Source organism: Poeciliopsis prolifica, unplaced genomic scaffold (assembly GCF_027474105.1).
Source record: "Poeciliopsis prolifica strain line A6 unplaced genomic scaffold, Auburn_PproV2 SCAFFOLD137, whole genome shotgun sequence".
NCBI lineage: Eukaryota > Metazoa > Chordata > Actinopteri > Cyprinodontiformes > Poeciliidae > Poeciliopsis > Poeciliopsis prolifica.
The window spans coordinates 575,001-594,392 of NW_026562512.1; the positions used below are offsets into that span (position 1 = coordinate 575,001).

Below are 19,392 nucleotides of genomic sequence, written 5' to 3' on the forward strand. Positions count from 1 at the left end.
AGCATGTTTTCATCACAGAAACAAACATTTAGCTGTAGATGCGTCTTTAATTCGGTTAATTGTGTGACAGCGGCAGTAAAAGGTCAGCTCAGGTCGTCTCCGCGCTGCACCGCCGCGCTTCTCCTCTGTCTCCTGCAGCTTCATGGGAACCAGCAAGACGAGGAGGAGGAATTTAAACTGAACCAATCAGCTGTCAGAGCAGGGATTGTTTGTGTCAATAAAGCGTCTGTCAGTCACAGGTTCATGTCAAAATGCTCCTTTTGAAAAGCTTCAAGCATAAAACCGATTATTACCCACACAAAGGCCAGAGGCACAAAGCCGCTTCTAACACACAAAGCAGCCGGATTAAGATGTTCTGGTCGGGAAGAAACAAACATCGGGCCACACGGCAGCATGGAGGCTGTGGAACGCCATGCAGCAAACCTTCACCTGCAGCCGGCGGGCCGCTCTGCAGGGACAAACGCATGGAGTCCTCTACCGTCCAAGATGGTCCAACATCCATAGTTACAGCACAGACAGAGGAGACTCAGCAAACAGGAACATCTGAGCTCAGATAAAAGCTCCAACCTGGCTCTTGATTCTGAAACATTTCGCTAAATGTTTTAGAGCTGAACTGATGAATCGATTATTTAAATAATCATCAACTAACTTAGAGTTTTATCCACTCATTACCTGGAGTACACAGATTCTAAAAGAACAACACAGAGCAAAGCCAAAACTACAAAATATATCAACATTTTCACCTAAGATAAAAAAAAACAACCTTTTCATAGTCAGGATTTTTAGATAGAGATGCAACAAATGATCAAACGTTCACCGAAGGAATGCAGTTTATAAAATGCTTATTTAAAAGAAAAAAAAGAATTACTTGCTTGTTTGCATCTATTAATGTAAAATGGAGGCTGTGAAACAGTTTTAAGTGAGTGACTGCCAGAACCTTTTAGTAAAACTGATCTTTGATCTCTTTCAGTTTCATCTTGTTTAGAAAAAGGTTTAATAAAAACAATGAGGCTGTCTGACAGTTCCCTGAGGTTTTTCCTTCTCACATGTCCAGGCCTGAACATTTCCTAAGAAATATTATTTTTACTCTGATTTATGAATTATTTCATCCTAAACTCAAAAGATGAACCAGTCGTGTGTCGACTTAGGAAAGTATCTGGTTTTCTGTAGGATCTTCTGGTCACAGAGTTTTTCTCAAACATAAAATCGTATTTTAACATCCCAGAGTTTTTATCTGAAACTTTCTGGCTCAGAAACTGGGAGAAGCTCTGAACTTCAGAAGCTTTAAATCAGATGATTTACTCACCAATGGCGGCTTTGGGCGACGTGCTGAGACCGTCGATGCTCGGCCCGTCCTCTGGTTCTGTCACAGGACGGATTAAACACGACTGAGACGAGCAGAAACACTCACTGCATCGATAATATTCAGTCATAAACATAACAGGAGAAGACACAGGAATCCAACTGTCTACAGCGACATAAAGAGGTCCAGTCAAAGTAACGACTCCATGTGTAACTGCATATATGAAGAAGAAAAATTGTTCACAGATGGATCAACATCTGTTTGCTTTGACTTGATTCCAATATTTTTGTATATTATTGTCATCTAACAAAGAGGTGAACATGTTTGTTGGCATGCAGAATGTTCACATCAAATATGTTCACATCAAATATGTTCACATCAAATATGTTCACATCAAATATGTTCACATCAAATATGTTCACATCCAATATGTTCACATCAAATATGTTCACATCAAATATGTAAACCTATTGGAGGAAAATGACGCTGTAGGGCAGAAACAGTTCAGGTCTACTGAAATAATCATGAACTGATTTAGTGATCAATTAATTCTTAACTGGAGACTCAAGAAGACCATTTGCTGAATAAATCATATTCAGAGCTGCAATGAAGCCAAAACTGCACAAAATGCAAACATTTTGCATTAAAGATTAAAAACCTTTTTGGCTGAAAAACTCCAGTTTTAGGTTCAGATTGCTGTTATTACATGTTAGGAAACAAAATGTTTGTTTTACTATTTAAGAGAAATTTGGGGTTTTTGCATCTTGTAACACTTTTCTAATTTTCTGTCATTAATGCTTAAATTAAAAATCTGCAGAATTTGCAACGTTTTTCCCCAAAAATTTGTCCAAATGATCAAAAAACTACAACTGCAGTTAGTTTTAGGGTTATTACACAAACAAACAAACAAACAAACACAAAAACAAACAAACAACTCTTGTTTTGAGTCAAACAAGATGAATTTTAACTCATCTGAGCTGAAAAATTCATGAAATCTGAGGAGAAGCTCCTGCTTGTGTTTCCATTAATGTGAAACTAAAGGTTTGAGTGTTTGTAAAAAGCTTAGTGCTCCTTGTCTTTCTGATATTCCTGCTTCATCTCCGGTAATCCGGTTAAATCCTGGGATTAAACACACAGGACACATGAAGTTCTGCATCACCAGCAGGAACCGTCGAGGTGAAAACTCAGACTGCTGTGCTTCACTTACGGCCGTCATCCTGGGCTTTCGGCGCCGGGTCGGTCAGCTGGGGGCAAACAGCGGCTCCGTTCTGCTCTGCAGGGGGCGCTATGCTCCACTCATCAGAAAACTGAACAGAGAGAAGAAAAGAAAGGCTGCTGATGAATAAAGAGATGCACAGGTGATGATTCAGTTCCAACCCGGCTGACAGGTGACGGATGTTGTTCTCTGAAGCTTTAACCAGAACAATCAGTGCCACCCCCTGCTGGGCTGTTATGACCTGCAGGCTGCGATGTTGGGCTCAGCTGGATGGACTCTGACCCAAACAGCTGATTCTCAGATAGTCAGGCTGATTGGAGAGCTGGCAACTTTAACTACAACCTGACATCTCATTTTCTCAAGAATAATTAGTTTGTATAGATTCTCGTAATTCTGCCATTGTGGAAATTTATGTAAATTCAACAAATCACTGCAAAAATTGAGCTTTTTAAGTTCTTTAAAACAGAAAAATATTTCTGGGGTCCAGTCTGCTTCTAATCTTTTTTTCTATATCTAGATTTCATAATATAAAGTATCACCACAAGTTCATTGATTTTGATTGGCAAAAAAATTTAACCCTGAAGGAATTGAATAATATTGCAGTTAAATATTTTATTTTCAGTGCTAGTGTATTTTGTTTACAAACAGATGATTAAAAATGTTTTTATTCATCATTTATTCTCACATCCTCATATTTTAAATAAAGTGTGCTATTATTATCATCATTATTTCTATTATTATGACTAAATGTGAAAGTAGCTTCTTAAATAAAGTTGGGAACAAGTGGAACCTGTGAATGTTCAGCGAAGAAATCGTCGTCCTTCTTCTCGGCGGGCAGACGCTCCTCCTGCAGACGAATCGATCCACAGCTGCAACAGCAGCAGAACTTTATTACTCCAATTATCACTTTTCTTTTTATTCTAATGTTAAAGATGCGTTTATGAAGTTACTGCAGGGATTACACACCCTGTGTACTCTGGACAGGATGTGCAGAGCTGCCAGACGCACACACACACACACACACGCACACAGCCACACACACACACACACACACACACACACACACACACACACACAGCCACACACACACACACACACACACACACAGCCACACACACACACACACACACAGCCACACACACACACACACACACAGCCACACAGCCACACACACACACACACAGCCACACACACACACACACACACACACAGCCACACACACACAGCCACACACACACACACACACACACACACACACACACACACACACACACACACACACACACACACACACACACACACACACACACACACACACACACACACAGCCACACACACACTGATAAATGTGTTTATCAGCATTTTGTAACAAGTCAAAGATCCTGTTAGCTCAGGTTGTATCAGCAGACAGAAGGAGATGAAGGCTGTTTCTTCTCTGCATTAGCAGTAGATCTGATTTCTCTATAATTTATCTCCGGCCATCTTGGTTCTCACCTCGGTGCCGTACTTTGACAGCGCCGCGTTGGCCAGCTGCCGGATCTTCTCTCGGTACATCTGGGCGGCGCGGCTGTTGTACTTGGCGTTGGTGTCGTTGGTGGAACAGCCGTGCTGACGGAAGAAGGCCGTCTTCAGGAGGAAGCGGAAAGCGTTACCATGGCGCCAGGAGGCCAAACCTCAGCTGACCTCAGAGCGGCGATCTTACCGCGTTGGCGTTCCCTCCGACCTGCATGCATCTCAGCTGGAACCAGTTCCAGTTGGAGTCTAACTCTGGATCTGAGGAGAGATGAACCGTGTCAGACTGAAGCCGCTCATCGGCGTTTACATGCTGAAGCTGCTGAGCGGTGGCGGTCTGAGGCCGACCTGATGAAGCTGAGGTGGACGCCCAGCGAGCGGTGGATGCCGGAGCAGTCGATGCACAGGAACACGCCGTACGAGATGCTGGCCCAGCTCGGGTTTTTGGCAGCGCAGTCGAAGCAAGTCTGCACAAAAAACACAAATTCATCTGGTTGTACTGCTAAAAACACTGAGAAATGGCAATAAATGTAATTAATAAAGTTTCCTGATGTCCAACATCGCAGAGGAAAAAACTCACCAGCAGTCAAGCAGAAAACAACAACACTTTAAACAGTAAAGCATGGGGAGGTCTGCCATGATAAAGTCTGATGGACAATAAGAAGTAATATTGTTGTCTTGATACCATTTTCAAGTTATATATTGATTTGTTTATTCATTAAAATCCCCTTTAGTTTACATCAAAGTGGTTATTAATCTTCCAGTGTCCAAAACACAAAAGTATTCATAGATCACTTTGACATCAACAATATTATCACAAGATTAACCAGACATCAGATTTAACAAATTACATACATAAAGCTAGTTTTAAAAAATAATATTTAATAAAAATAAGATTTCAGGGCTATTTTAAAAGAATGTTCTTTTTAAATGGAAAGTCTTTAGGTAATTTAACCCTCTGCTGAATTGCTCTGTAAAGAACAGATTTTTGTAACAAGCTAGTTTTAATTAATTTTGTCTCATAAGAGCTGTTGGTAAAATGATTATGTTTCTGATCAGATCAAAGATCAATAAAACTGAACACTGGAACCGAAGACTATATTAAATATCCAAAATAAAATGACATGACAATCAAAAACAATAAAGAAAAATTGTATTTTTGTCCATTTACTTTGTTCAATGTTTTAGTTTGAGAAAGTCAAGCAGAGTGCAGACTTGCACATTTGATGTGTTTTTATTATTATTCACTGTGTGCACATTTATTATGTCGGTGAGTATTTTTACCAATTATTATCATTTTTAGGCATATTTTCTAAACTACAAGACAGACAAACCTGGAAACGTATTCAAAGGTTTTCTGGATGAAATGAGAGATTGCAGATGGACCAATAATTATTTGATCATTTGTGCAACAGAAAATTATAAAAGTACACATATTTTTTAAATTAATGCAACTTTGCCATACAGTTTATTTAAATAGCTCTGGTTCAGAACAAAGGTAATCTCCAGAAAAACAGAAATATATAACCAATTTCTATAATGCTTTACATTTTGCTGTGTCCATTATGCACTTGTCTATCTGTCTGTCTGTCTGTCTGTCTGTCTGTCTGTCTATCTCTATCTATCTATCTATCTATCTATCTATCTATCTATCTATCTATCTATCTATCTATCTATCTATCTATCTATCTATCTATCTATCTATCTATCTATCTATCTATCTATCTATCTATCTATCTATCTATCTATCTATCTATCTATCTATCTATCTCTATCTATCTATCTATCTATCTATTCAGGAAATTTTTTAATGAAAAGAGTTTGTTTCATGGATTCACTGACCCTCCTGAACATGCATGTGGTGACAGTAACAGATGTTGGCTCAGTAAAATATGTCGACTGAACTTTGTAGAGTAACGATTCAGGAATTCGTTAAGCAATAAAACACAAAGTTCAGGTTCTCAGCCTGTGTTGGGGAACAGATGCTAAATGAAACCAGCGTGTTCCTCAGAGCTGGATCCACCTCAAGGTCAAACATGTGAGTGATGTGAAATTCAGCATCAGTATTTGTGGAATGCCTTCATCAATGTGACTCACTCATCCCTAAATGATTTAAGATTCCTATGAGAACAAGTCAAACCGGATTCAGTGAACAGAAATAAACTTCCAAGTAGACAATAGAAGATCTTTGAAAGTAGCAAACAAACCAGAAGCATCAACTTCAAGAACAAGTAGTTTCAAACATGGTTGAAGATGTTGAGTCACTTATTAGGTCAGTTTTTGTTCCTCACAGACTGAGGATGTATCTGCATTTACAGTCTGACGCCAGGTCATTTAGAAACATGTTACAAAAAACTACCAACACAGTGAATGATGGAAAGAGCTTGATGAGCGACATGTTGAAGATCATATCCATGTATGTATCATTACACATGTTCCTAAGTTATATCTTATTTTAATAAACAAAGTTAAACAACGCTACCTAAAATAAAATAGCTAAAATAGTTGCTAAGCTGACAGAACTCTGAGGCACAAGCATCAAATTAACTTATAATTATGAGATTTTAAATATTTGTCATGGTTCCAAGTCGCTGTCAGGGTTTTAATCTATGAATATTTACCAGGCAGCAAAAGACTTAAATCTAAACACATGTCTAAAACCAAATACCACAGATGATAGTTATTATACCTGAAAGTAGAAGGTAAACAACTAGCAAACTATAACTATAATCTAAAATTTCTGAAACTATTTGCAATCAGCCAGAACGAGCTGTTCAGGAAAGATTTTTTAAAGTAAGATAAAAACTCAGCTTCAGCATGAATGTATCTGAAATGGTGAATGTGGCCTTGAGTAGACCAAACTATTTATTATGAGTAGACCAAACTATTTATTATGAGTAGACCAAACTATTTATTATGAGTAGACCAAACTATTTATTATGAGTAGACCAAACTATTTATTATGAGTAGACCAAACTATTTATTATGAGTAGACCAAACTATTTATTATGAGTAGACTAAACTATTTATTATGAATAGACCAAACTATTTATTATGAGTAGACCAAACTATTTATTATGAGTAGACCAAACTATTTATTATGAGTAGACCAAACTATTTATGAGTAGACCAAACTATTTATTATGAGTAGACCAAACTATTTATTATGAGTAGACCAAACTATTTATTATGAGTAGACCAAACTATTTATTATGAGTAGACCAAACTATTTATTATGAGTAGACTAAACTATTTATTATGAATAGACCAAACTATTTATTATGAGTAGACCAAACTATTTATTATGAGTAGACCAAACTATTTATTATGAGTAGACCAAACTATTTATTATGAGTAGACCAAACTATTTATTATGAGTAGACCAAACTATTTATTACATTTTGTGAATCAATCACAGTTCACTTACACGTCATCTTATTTCTGTTCCATCTGGTCATGTTTCAGTGATATGTGGTTTGAACTGGGATGAAGAAACACCACAAATACAGATGAAATGGCTTTGATGAAAACTATGTGACATAACTTTAAACTGAGGTTTAAGGGCTGGAACATATCAGACACTTTGACTTAAACTATTAGCAAAGCAATCAATGCGGCGAATTAACTCGATATTGGCATTCATATTTGTTTTCTGTGACTGATAAAAACAATACTCCATTAAAGCCGGTAAGTTTTTTTCCGGTGACAAGGCTTCAAAGCAGCGAAGCTAACAGGTTTTCTTCCAGAGAAACACGAACCGTTTACGTGGCCTTTGGGTTTGGCTAGCAGCTGTTAGCTCCTGTTAGCCTTTAGCCCCGGTTCTCCGTAGTTTTCAATGGAAAAGCATTAGCTCCCGGTAGCTCTTAGTTGCCGTTAGCTCCACTTAGCAGCAGATGCTGACTGCTACTAATCAAATATATAAATTAAACCACCGTACGCCGGTTAAAGGAAAACTCAAATAACAACACAGATCAACGACATCGAATGCCGTTACCTTGTTTGTGGGAATTGATCTCAATCTTTTGAAAATCGTCAAGATTTCGGTCTTATTTGGTTCCGTAGCCATCTTGCCACCACACAAGTTTCACGAGCTGACGTCACTACAGAAAGTCGCGCGGACCATGGAAAAGCGAAAGTCCTTCTGTAATAATTAATATATATGAATATATAAAGCAAATCTGTGCCACAGCAGTTTAATTGAAAATACTCGTTTCAGGCAGAAAATTGTTTACATTTATTTACGGTTTCCAAATAATAAATATTGTCATTCTATCCAACCAATCAGCATTAAAATGATAATGGGATTATTGCACGCGATTATTGATGACTGACCAAATAACCCATGGAAATATACACGGTTAATATTTAAATGTTCTTTCTTTTTTGCTTCACTAAGTTAATTATTGTGTTATCCTTCATAACTCTTGCAAATATAATTTCTCACACAATACTGAAATGAATATGGACACCATGTCCCACAGGACTTTTCAGCATTATATCTGTAATGTGACATAAAGATGGTCACAACTACTGGTCAGCCATGTAAAGTTAAAAGGATGCAGCAAGTTTTAGATAGATTTGTATCATGTGTTTGAAAATAAATAAACAGATAAATAAAAGGGAAAGCCCCATTAAATATTTTCAGGATCTCTTGTTCCATGTTCAAATTGGCAGGACAGAAACAAAAGAAGCAAAGAGATTACAGAAGCAAATTTAATACATTTTAAATCCAGTACTTTGCAAAAAGTACTGGACTAAAAGTTACTTCTAGTTTAACCTATTTGTCATACATTTTTAAAGAAATTTTATTAGTGGACAAAAATACTGAAAATACAAACATAAAACAAGTTTCAAACAATCAGTTATTTATCAAGTTCACTTGTATAGAACATTTCAGCAACAAGGCCAATCAAAGTATTTTAAATCATAAAAATACAGAAATGTTCTAAACAATAAGTCACAAATTGAAAAAAACAGAAATCATTACATTTTGTCAAGTGACATCATCAAGATCAAAAGTCGGTCGATTTTCCGTTCACTATAGTTCAAAAGCAAAGCTGAACAGGTGGATTTTAGCCTTGATTTAAAGGAACTCGGGTTTCCGCAGTGAAAGCTGCTTCTTTATGTTTATTTCACTGATCACACTCTGGCCTGATCACTTGCTGTCGGACCCATAGAGCCAATAAATAAACGAAACAGAGCCAGTCTGACAGCATGAAGTAGGCTAAAAGATTTCAAATAGCAACACAGCATGCCCCACACCATGGTGAAGTTCCAGTTTGCAACCTTAAGATTAAACTTTGTTGGACCAGGACACACCAGTAAGGCTCCATCTGAGTGGCCTAGTCAAAGTCTGGACATTGAAATTCTCCAAAATTATTTTAAACAGCTGTGCATCATGAAAGAAAGCAGAGAAGAGTGAATATTTTCCCATGGACCTGCAGAGTTACTTTAGGCTCAGTTAATTACATCTCCCAGCTGTAAAACGTTTTGTCACGTCAGTGTTTTTTTGCAGCATGAAAGGTTTGAAGTGAGCTCAGATCCAGTCAGACCTGTTGGATGAACTGAGGGAACCGCCTCCTGCTTCCTGCGTCTGCGGCGCTGAAAGTGTCGGGCTGGGCTCTGGCAGCAACACATCCGACCGGAGAGGCATCATGGAGGCAGGAGCAGCCGTGCTGCTGCTGCTGGTCGCACTGCTGGGGACGAGCTCAGCGAGCAGCTTTTATGGAGACAGCATCAACCTGGCGCCGCTGCAGGCCAACGCAGATGGGACTTACCAGGTACAGAACATCACTAAACACAGAGCTGATTCAGATTCTGAATGTTCTACCAAACTGAAGACAGGAACAAATCCTCAATCTTCATTAACCAGAACTAAACAAATCAGAAAGCATTTTGTGTCACAACTGAAGTTTGAGTTTGTGGGAGACACTACATTCTGTTTCACAAGGCGAGAAACCAAACGGCCGCGTCAGGTAAAGAGACACAAATAAACAAAGGAGTGATTTTTGGCACGCTGAACACCTGCGTGTCACTCAGACCTGATGCATCTGATGACTTATGTCAAGAAAATGTCTGAATCTTATTCAACCTGTCCAGATAAAACCTAAACTGAAGAAAATACTTCCAGGTCAAATAATGTGTTGTTTACAACCTCTGATGTAAATCTAAAGGAAATCAGATTATGATTGTAGTCACGATCCAACTCGACTACCATGTCTCATTTTTTAAACCGGCTTTCTAAAGGCTTACTAAAGGCTTTCTCTGGACTTTGGTTGTTTTTTTCATTCACGTTCAGTTCCTAAACCTCAATATTCCTCAGCTGAACTTGTTTAGTTTGAACTATTTTAACTGATGATGCTTAAATAAAAGGCCAAACTGGAAAGACCTGAACCAGGGACCAGCAGTTACATCATGAATCATATTTTCTGGCTGTCCGACATTTTCGTATTTTCATAAATTTATCTGAATAGACTGGTATCAAACAATCTAAATATCTAATTTATTGGGATAAAACCGAGTCAAAAGGCAACAAAGTCCTCAGAAAAAAAGGACAAAAAGTAAATTATTTGAATTTCTTTCTTAGACAGGAACCCAGTTCCTCCATTACGATGATGATTATTATCATCATCATCATCGTCACAGTTCTGATTACAGACACTCTCAGTGAGTTCCAAGTTTTCCAGAAACACCTGGATGTTTAGTTCCTGTTTGTCGGATCTGCAGGTGACTTTCTACCACCGACAAAACGGCAGAAACGTCTGTCAGAACCAGAACCGGTCCAGTCTGATCTGTGATGGTGGGGTGTGTACGGAACTGGACCGGTCGGCTGCGGTCCCAACGGACCAGGATCTTTTGGGCCGATGGTGTCAAGTTGAAGAAACACAACAGCAACATTCCAGCCCAACGGGACGAGTTTCATTCTGAGGTGAGTCAAGATCTCACCGACCGGAACCAGAACCAGGACTGATAAAACAGAACCAGAACTGACCAAACAGAACCAGAACTGACCAAACAGAACCAGAACCAACCAGTTCCCTGATCCAGGTTTGCAGCATGCGGTGATCCTCATGTTTCAGTTTCCTGCAGATTAGCTGACATACCGGCTCTTGCCCAGGGCACCAACTGCTGAGGGGCGGCTGCTGCAGTGAATAAAACAAAATACAATAAATAAAATGAAATTAAAAACCAGTAGAAATGACCAGCCTGACTATTTTGTTTGCTCTGCATTGAAAATGAAAATTCAGATATAATTGGCTGATCCAACATCAGTAATAAATGTTTAAATGAATTAAAGTGTCTATAATATATTTTTAATCCACATCAGATTTATTATTATTTACATTTTACAGCTTCTCAATGTCCCAAAAGACAGAAGTTTATAATCTTATCTGTTAATTCACTGGGAATACTGGAAACATTGGGAATATTATAACCCAACTTTAAACAAGTTTTATCTTAAATATTTTCACAAAATAATCTGTCACATTAATAACAGAATAGAATAACTAAACTTTTAATAATATATATCAGGAAATAAGCTAAAGTGTTGCAGTGTGCCTTTAATGAGGGTGAAGAAAACTTTTCTCAGATCTTTTGCTGGTAGTTTGAGTTCATGAGTTGTAGAAAATGTTGCAGCTCTGCTCTAGTTTTATGTAGAGTCTGACTTTCTAAGCCAAACTCTGTGAAAATGTTCAGGTCCAGATGAAGTCCAGGGTTTTATTAACATGAGATTTTTATTTCTTTAAACTGTTTGGCAGAGTTCAGATATGCAAATTTACTGATAAGGCTTCATTCATACACAATGCCATCCTGATAATAACCAAAACATTTACAATTCTGTTAAAAAAAAAACTTAACATTGAGAGAAAATGTAAATCTGATTTGGGGAGAATATTTCTGCCAAGCTCTCAATGCAGCCAGTGATGAACTTCAAATACATTTGAAACACAGGACATCTTAAAGGCCGAGTTGGAAGTGTTTTCTCTCTCCATCCAAACAGTATCTTGTAATCTGACTGAGTTTGATTACATTCACTTTATTCATATTGTATAAAAGCACAACATGTCATCTGCAGGCATTTCATTCCAGATTCTGGTTAATCTGATATAATCATCATCAAGTCCTGTTTATTATTCAAATCAGTTTCATTTTGCTGCATCAAGTCGCTGATTTAGCAGCAATCCCTCATCCTGAGGATAAATGTGGCCACAGTGGAAAGGAAAACTCCTCATTAATAAGAAGAAACCTCCAGCAGAACCAGAACCAGGCTGAGTACGAGCGGCCATCTTCCTGGAGGTTTGAGAAGAGACAAAAACGCGAAGACGCCTGATCCAGGAGTACTTTCTATTTCAAAGAAAGCAAAGAGTTTAAAGTTGCCACTCCCTGAGAATGCGGCAGATTGTTGCTCCTTTGAGTTTCCATTCCTCATCAACACCTGAATGTCTTTGTTTGGTTCACAGCTTTAGCAGAACAAAAGAAGAATAATAACAGCTGAAGCTTCCTCATATTTACCAGAAAGCTTTCAGGTCATGCAAATCTTTCTTTTCAAAACTTCTGCAGAACATTTTGTTCTCAGACGACTCAGTTATTATTACTGGGATTAGAACCAGATGGTTTACATTATTAGTATAAGGTAAATTATTACATTCAGCTTGGCCAAACATTAAACCGTTCAAGTAAAAAAAAAAACATTTTCCTGCTGAGTATTAAGGCCAAAAGACGATAAAGTCGTTAGAATGTGTTAAAAGGTCCACAGTTCTTGTAAAACTAATTCCAAAGAATAATTTCACAAGATGCTCAACATTCCTCTTTTTAATGTTTTATTTTTTATGTTATCATGATTAAATAGGATAGAAATATCCTTTACTTTTTAACTCAGCAGCAAAGAAACAGGCAGATGGAAGGATGTGAATTTATACAAAGGTGTGAAAGTGAAAACAGAAAAATAGGAAAAAATTTACAAGATCAGAAAACAAGGCTGTGTAGTTATTTAAAAGGAAGCATACACTGCTTAAGATAATTATGTCACTAAGTAGAGCAATTAAGACATGCAATATGTTCATGTAAATAGTGCATGAAAACAACAGAATATTTACAATAATTTAAATTTGACTTGTTGAGTTTTTTGAGAGCAGTGATGGTTCTGAGGGGAAGGATCTGCTTCTTTATGCACTGATGATGCTGCAGTCACTGCATGTAAATGTGTTTAATATGCAATAAACAAAACTAATAATCATAATAATACAATCAATGTTTAGTGACTTTAGGGGATTGACTTTCTGCAAATAAACTGAAATATTGATGTGTTTTATATTAAACAATTAATGTCATTCCATAAAATGCAACCTTTTCAACTTAATATCTATAATACACAAAAAATAATGTTTGTCTCCTATGTTGGCCACCAGGGGGCAGTAGTAGAGTGACTGTCTGTGACTGGGGCAGTAAATTGAGATTTTTCTAGGTTTGATTTGGAGAAATTAAAAAGGAAACCTTTAAAAATATATAGTAAATCTAAAACGATGAACAATGATGATGTTTTCACATCCTGGTTTTGACTTCTTTGTCAGAGACTCCGGCTGTTGCTGGGGCAATAATGCAGAGCAAATCCAACTGGCAGAGCCAGACAGAGCTGGACCTGGGGGTCCGATCCGACACCAACCGCATCAACAACTGTCCCGTCACCGCCACGGTGGCGTCCTTACGGTACCGGAAACCGCCTGGTTTCATCGAACACGGCTTGTTGGTGGCATATGATATGAAAGTGCAGAGTTTGGCCTGATGGGAAAACGTTCCTGCAGGGTTTCTCAGAACTGCTTCACCCATCTCCGCCTGTTGGCTCATGATCCAGATGGAGACGCGGTGGGATGCCGCTTCGCTTCAGGCGCCCTGGCAAACTTCACTCTGGATGAGGTGATCTGACCTTTCCACAGCATTTTATCTGACCTTTCCACAGCATTTTATCTGACCTTTCCACAGCATTTCATCCATAGAACGAGTTTTACAGACAGAACCATGAGGTGACTAGAGGTGTCAGCGTTTTTTATTTTGAATATTGATTTTTCAGAGTACCTGTACGCTGAGAGGCTCAGGTGAGCTCCAGCTTGGCCAACACGTCTTTGAACTGACGGTGGAAGATTTCAACACCAAAAACGTGACGCTGACGTACGCAGACGGCAGTACGGTGGCCCGGGAGGCCTCCAGCAGCAGCATGCCTCCGCTCTGCAGGCTGACGCTGCAGTTCGTGGTGGAGGGTGAGGCTGGTCATCAAATTCAGCCAATAAACCATTTAATAATAATAATGACACGTCACTGACTTCTCACGAATATTCCTGACTTCTTCTTGTTTTCATATCTCAAATTGCAGTATTTAATGCATTTATGAATTATCTAGTGATTAAAGACAATTCATTTGAAAATAAAATGAATACATTTAACTTTATTTTGCTGAATAAAGTCTCTGGTTATATTAAATATAAACTGTTATAATTATACTACACATTATCTTTTTATTTATTTAAACAAAAAAAAAATAAAAGAACATTTTATATGAAAGGCTTTAAGCTGAATAACAAAGATAGCAGAAGAAACTGGAGAGGCGATATAATCCTATTTGATCTAAAACATTTTTTACATTTATAACATCGAACAGCTAAATGCTTTTTGACTATCGTTCTTTCATTAAATCCTCTCTGTTTTTGATTCAGTCCTTTCTGCAACATCAAGCTGCGTGGCCGGTGACCTCCTGCCCATGTTCCTGTCCCGGACGCCATCACACGGAGACGTTCTCCACGCCAGCGTGGGTCAGACGCTGCAGCTCCACGCTGAGGCCCAGGCCCAGAACGCCCAGTACGGACCGAAGGAGCGCCACTTCCTGCAGCCTCTCTGCATCCTCTCTGCATGCTGTTACACACCTGTCCTGTTTCATGCTGTTACTCACCTGTCCTGTTTCATGCTGTTACACACCTGTCCTGTTTCATGCTGTTACACACCTGTCCTGTTTCATGCTGTTACACACCTGTCCTGTTTCATGCTGTTACACACCTGTCCTGTTTCATGCTGTTACACACCTGTCCTGTTTCATGCTGTTACACACCTGTCCTGTTTCATGCTGTTACACACCTGTCCTGTTTCATGCTGTTGCACACCTGTCCTGTTTCATGCTGTTACTCACCTGTCCTGTTTCATGCTGTTACTCACCTGTCCTGTTTGCTCCTCTGAAGGATTCAGGTCTTCCAGGTCAGCGGCCCCCAAAACGTGACCAAGGATTCCGAAGCGGGTCAGACGGGAAAAAAACAGAGATCACTCTGAGCTGGACCCCGCAGGAAAGCGACGCTAACAAACTCGTCCCGATTTGTTTCACTGCAGACACGGCGACAACGTGAGTAATTCATTACACAGAAACATCCTGCTTTTCTGTCCAGCTGCTGAAAAAGACCAGTGGTACTCAGGATGAGTTTTATCATTTTTAATTCAATTTTAATCCAATTAGTTCCTTAAACACCTTTAGATATGGATACAAATCCCAGTTAACACTAATTTATAGTCATTGTTTTGTAAAAAAAAAAAATTTAACTGCGTGTTCAGACCATTATAGATTGGAAAAAAGGAGAAATAAAAAAACAAAGATTTCTGAAATTCTTTTGTTTTTCAAACTCAGAAATTAATTTTTTTAGGAGACTTCTGAGAATCTCAAATTTTCCAGAAGTTTTATCCAAAATGTTTTGATATTAATCTCAGAATTTCAGATTTTTTTTGACAAACATTTATTCCTTTTTCCATGTATAATGGCCCAAAAACATTATTGTTAAAACAAAGTATAATTCAAAATGCTGCTGAGCAGTTAACTGTAAAATAATTACATAACCAATGAAAGTATACATCATACACTTCTGTTTAAAATAAAACGCTTGTGTTTATTGTGGAGATGATGCAAATACTGGACAGCAGATTAATATTAGAGAATGAATTAGGGTTCATAAGATGTGAAATTGTAACCAAAGAGGTTGGTGCCAAATTTTCAAAAATAATTTCCAAATAAATAAATGAAGCATTAGATTAAAAACACAGAACAGGAGCTTGAACTGACATCTAAATGGTAAAATTTGACCGTGTCTAAGAAGCAAATTTGATTCAGTTACTGGATTTAGGCTGATAAATGTTGGCTGTTTTAGTCGAGTTATAATGTTTCTTAAAACAAAAAGTGTCATAACTTTGATCAAAATTGGTCTGAAATCTGAAGAGCTGCTATAAAACAATGGCTGTAAAAATGAAACTGAAACAAAAAGTCCAAACTCACCAAGCAGAATAAATGTTTTCCATGTTATTTAGATATTATCTAATTCTACTGGCTTCATACCTGCAACAACTTTGTTTTTATCCCACAGCCAATCAGAGATGAGATGTGTCATTGTCATGGTGACCCATACTGCCGTCCTGCAAGGTTTGTTCATAACAAACATTGTTTTCATTTCTGCATCCAGTTTGTACACTTAATAAATATTCAATGTTCAATGTTTCTGCTGCAAAACATTAACAGTTCAGAGTTCTGTCTACTTTTCACCAGAACTCTTGTGCTGTTGTTTGGAAACCATTTTTAAGTAACACAATAAGAAAACTTGCTTATTGTGACATTCCTGATAACCAGATCATTTGTGTGGTTTTCAGGCAGAGCCTCTGTCACCTGCTTGCCCAACAAGATGACGGTGGCCTTGGAGAAAGCCTCCATGCCAGACATCAGTGAGGAGTTTCTGTCCCTCAGAGACCCGTCCTGCACGCTCACCACCAACGGCACCCACATCGTGGGAACCATGTCCTTCAGCACCTGTGGCACAAAGCTGGAGGTGTGGAATAAATCAGAACGACCTCGGCCCGATTCCTCTCTGCCCTTTCGCTTTTTTCACTCTGACCTTTCACCTTAAAACAGGACAAAGGAGACTACATCGTCTTTAAGAACGAGATCCACTCCGTCGTGCGGTCCAACGAGGTCATCATCCGGAGGAACAATGTCAAGATCGACTTCTACTGCGAGTTTCCCAAAACCATCAGCGTCTCCAACTTCTACCACCTCCACCAGGCTGACTACATCTTCACCGAGTCCAACTTTGGCAGCTTCGGCTACAGCTTCGAGATATTCCAGGACGGCAACTTCACCAGCAGGGTGCCGCCCGACGCCTACCCGGTGCAGGTCAAGATGATGGAGATGATTTACATGGGCATCCAGGCCGTGTCAGAGCTGCCAAACGTCACCTTGTTTGTCGAGTCGTGCAAAGGAACTCCGGACAACAACCCTAAAAACCCCATGTACTACGACCTCATCAAGAACGGGTGAGTCCTGCTGCTCAGAAACACTCGCTGAAGACGCTCAGAGAAACAATTTCATCTGTTGTCTTCCAGGTGTGTCAAAGACGAGACGGTTAAGGTCCACCCGTCAAACCAGACGAACTTCAACTTTGAGATCCAAGCCTTTAAATTCAACGGAAATTATGACCAGGTAGGAAAAACCAGAGTCATCCAAACTTTACCATCTTTCTCCTTTATTCATCCTTCCACTTAATGGAAAATCCTCCATGATGCCACCACCACCTCAACTTCACCACATGACATTTTTTACACTGTGGCCATGTAACTCAAGCTTCATTTCACTGTTTACTACGATCTTATTTGACCCAACGGTATTCCTCTTTGTCAAATTTAATCCATCCGCACTGTGATTACTCAGATAAACGCCTGACGCCAATTTATCGTCCTCAAGAGATTCTACATGCCAGCTAGACATTCATCCCAAACAAGCTGACTGGAGCGGAAAGGATTTGTTAGTGAAGACAGTTCAAACGTCATGAAAACACCATACAGTCATCAAAACCATCAAATATGTTGATCAAAGTTCCAGTTGTTATGAATCAGAGAAAACTAAGCAGACAGGTTTTTAGTCTAGATTTCTGTTTTTCAGTTTTCTGGAAGTTTAATCCAGATTTGCGGTACATAGAAGTTTCTCCATGTTTGGGTCTGGTTCAAAATACACAGCAGAACCAGAACCAGAACCTGAGCGGTCAGGAAGATTGATACAACAGCAGAAGATCTTTAAGGCGTTCAGTGGTCTATAAACTGACAATGGTATTTTTCCAGATCTTACTCAGGGCACCCTTTCAATCCTGGAAATGTTCTTCATGTGACAGAAGGCCGACTTCTTAACCGTCTTTATGTGTCTCAGAATGTTCAGGTCTGAGTCTTTCACTCGACCCCAGTGGATCCTGGTGACATTGTAATTTAGAGCTTGTAATGAATATGAGGGGTTGTCGGATTGAGCCTTGTGGTACTCCACATGTGATTTTTGCTCATTCCTTTTGACACAAAGAGGTTTTTGTTCTTTAGGTGAGATTTGAACCAATTAGATTTTTAAGAAAAAGCTTTTATTGTGAAGCAAGTAGGTTCTGGAGATGTTTGAATTGTTTTGTTCTGATCCCATTAAATTATAAATCACATCAAGATATTTCCAGATCCTCCTGAGAGTGGCATCGGGGAGGAAGAACAGGACAGCCAAACTACTTCCTGATCAAACACCAGAGGTCCTTGGGTCAACAGTAAAGGAAATTCTTGTTTTTGTTTCTTCACATTCCACCTCAGGTTTACATCATCTGCAACGTCATCCTGTGCGAGCCTGGGAATCCCTTTTCCCGATGTGCGCAGGGATGTCTGAGCGAGCCGTCCCGCCGACGCAGACGAGGCCTGAGCATGGAGACCACCGGACACTACATTACCCAGGGTCCTCTGCAAGTGGCTGGGCTGGCTGGTCCCAGTTCACATGCGGAGCACAAGAAGATAAATGCAGCTCCAAGAAGTCACACGGCTCCTGAAGGTCAGAGTCTGAGCAACCTGACAGTCGGGTTTGCTGTTTGAGTGAAAACATTTTCCGGATGTCTGATGTCCGATGTGAATTCTGCAGGAGTTGTTCCAGAAACCAGATCGGACGGAGAAACCTGGAGGTTCAGGGAGATGTTTTCCTCCAACATCACCACAGTGACGCTGGGCAGCGGCTTCGTCCTGTCGCTGGTTCTGCTGGCCGTGGTGGTCCACTACTTCAGCAGGAAGAGGAGAGCTGAAGACCTCAACCTTCTCATTGAGGACGAGTTTGAGAAATAAATTTGGCGCCTCCCTCTGGAAACAGATGAATTAAAGGAGACAAACTAAACCATCTTTTTCCCCCAAAGCACAGGTCTGAGATCAGTTGTGGTCAGAATTACAACTCAGTTATTTTCATTTCTCACCTGGTTTTACAAAATCCAGTGAAAAGTTTCAATCCAAACCACATTTTAGAGCCAATTAACATATTTTGTTTCTAAGTACAGAAATATTACCC

General features: G+C 39.1%; 2 protein-coding genes across 2 annotated transcripts in view; one reads left to right on the forward strand and one right to left on the reverse strand.

The window, feature by feature from the left end:
* Positions 1–8,099, reverse strand: part of LOC129355538 (ADP-ribosylation factor GTPase-activating protein 2-like) — an 11,789-nt gene extending 3,690 nt beyond the window's left edge. Inside the window, 9 exon segments of the mRNA XM_055025142.1 lie at positions 430–474; positions 1,307–1,363; positions 2,511–2,610; positions 3,310–3,352; positions 3,354–3,388; positions 4,014–4,145; positions 4,222–4,292; positions 4,366–4,498; positions 8,026–8,099. Of these exon segments, the coding sequence (XP_054881117.1) occupies positions 430–474; positions 1,307–1,363; positions 2,511–2,610; positions 3,310–3,352; positions 3,354–3,388; positions 4,014–4,145; positions 4,222–4,292; positions 4,366–4,498; positions 8,026–8,097 (688 nt within the window). The 5' untranslated portion in view covers positions 8,098–8,099.
* A 1,586-nt stretch (positions 8,100–9,685) lies between these two features.
* LOC129355534 (uncharacterized) lies at positions 9,686–19,328 on the forward strand. The gene is made up of 12 exons (XM_055025137.1): positions 9,686–9,811; positions 13,636–13,739; positions 13,835–13,946; positions 14,101–14,287; positions 14,741–14,931; positions 15,257–15,414; positions 16,421–16,476; positions 16,701–16,876; positions 16,960–17,360; positions 17,430–17,526; positions 18,660–18,891; positions 18,979–19,328. The coding sequence occupies exons 1-12, from the start codon at positions 9,686–9,688 to the stop codon at positions 19,173–19,175; spliced, it is 2,037 nt and encodes a 678-aa protein (XP_054881112.1). The 3' UTR covers positions 19,176–19,328.
* Positions 19,329–19,392: the final 64 nt, after the last annotated feature.

Coding starts and splice junctions, on each gene's coding strand:
- LOC129355534 (XM_055025137.1), top strand. CDS start 9,686: ATGGAGGCAGGAGCAGCCGTGCTGCTGCTGCTGGTCGCACTGCTGGGG. Junction 13,947..14,100: donor CAAACTTCACTCTGGATGAG/GTGATCTGACCT, acceptor TTGATTTTTCAG/AGTACCTGTACGCTGAGAGG. Junction 14,932..15,256: donor AGCCTCTCTGCATCCTCTCT/GCATGCTGTTAC, acceptor GCTCCTCTGAAG/GATTCAGGTCTTCCAGGTCA.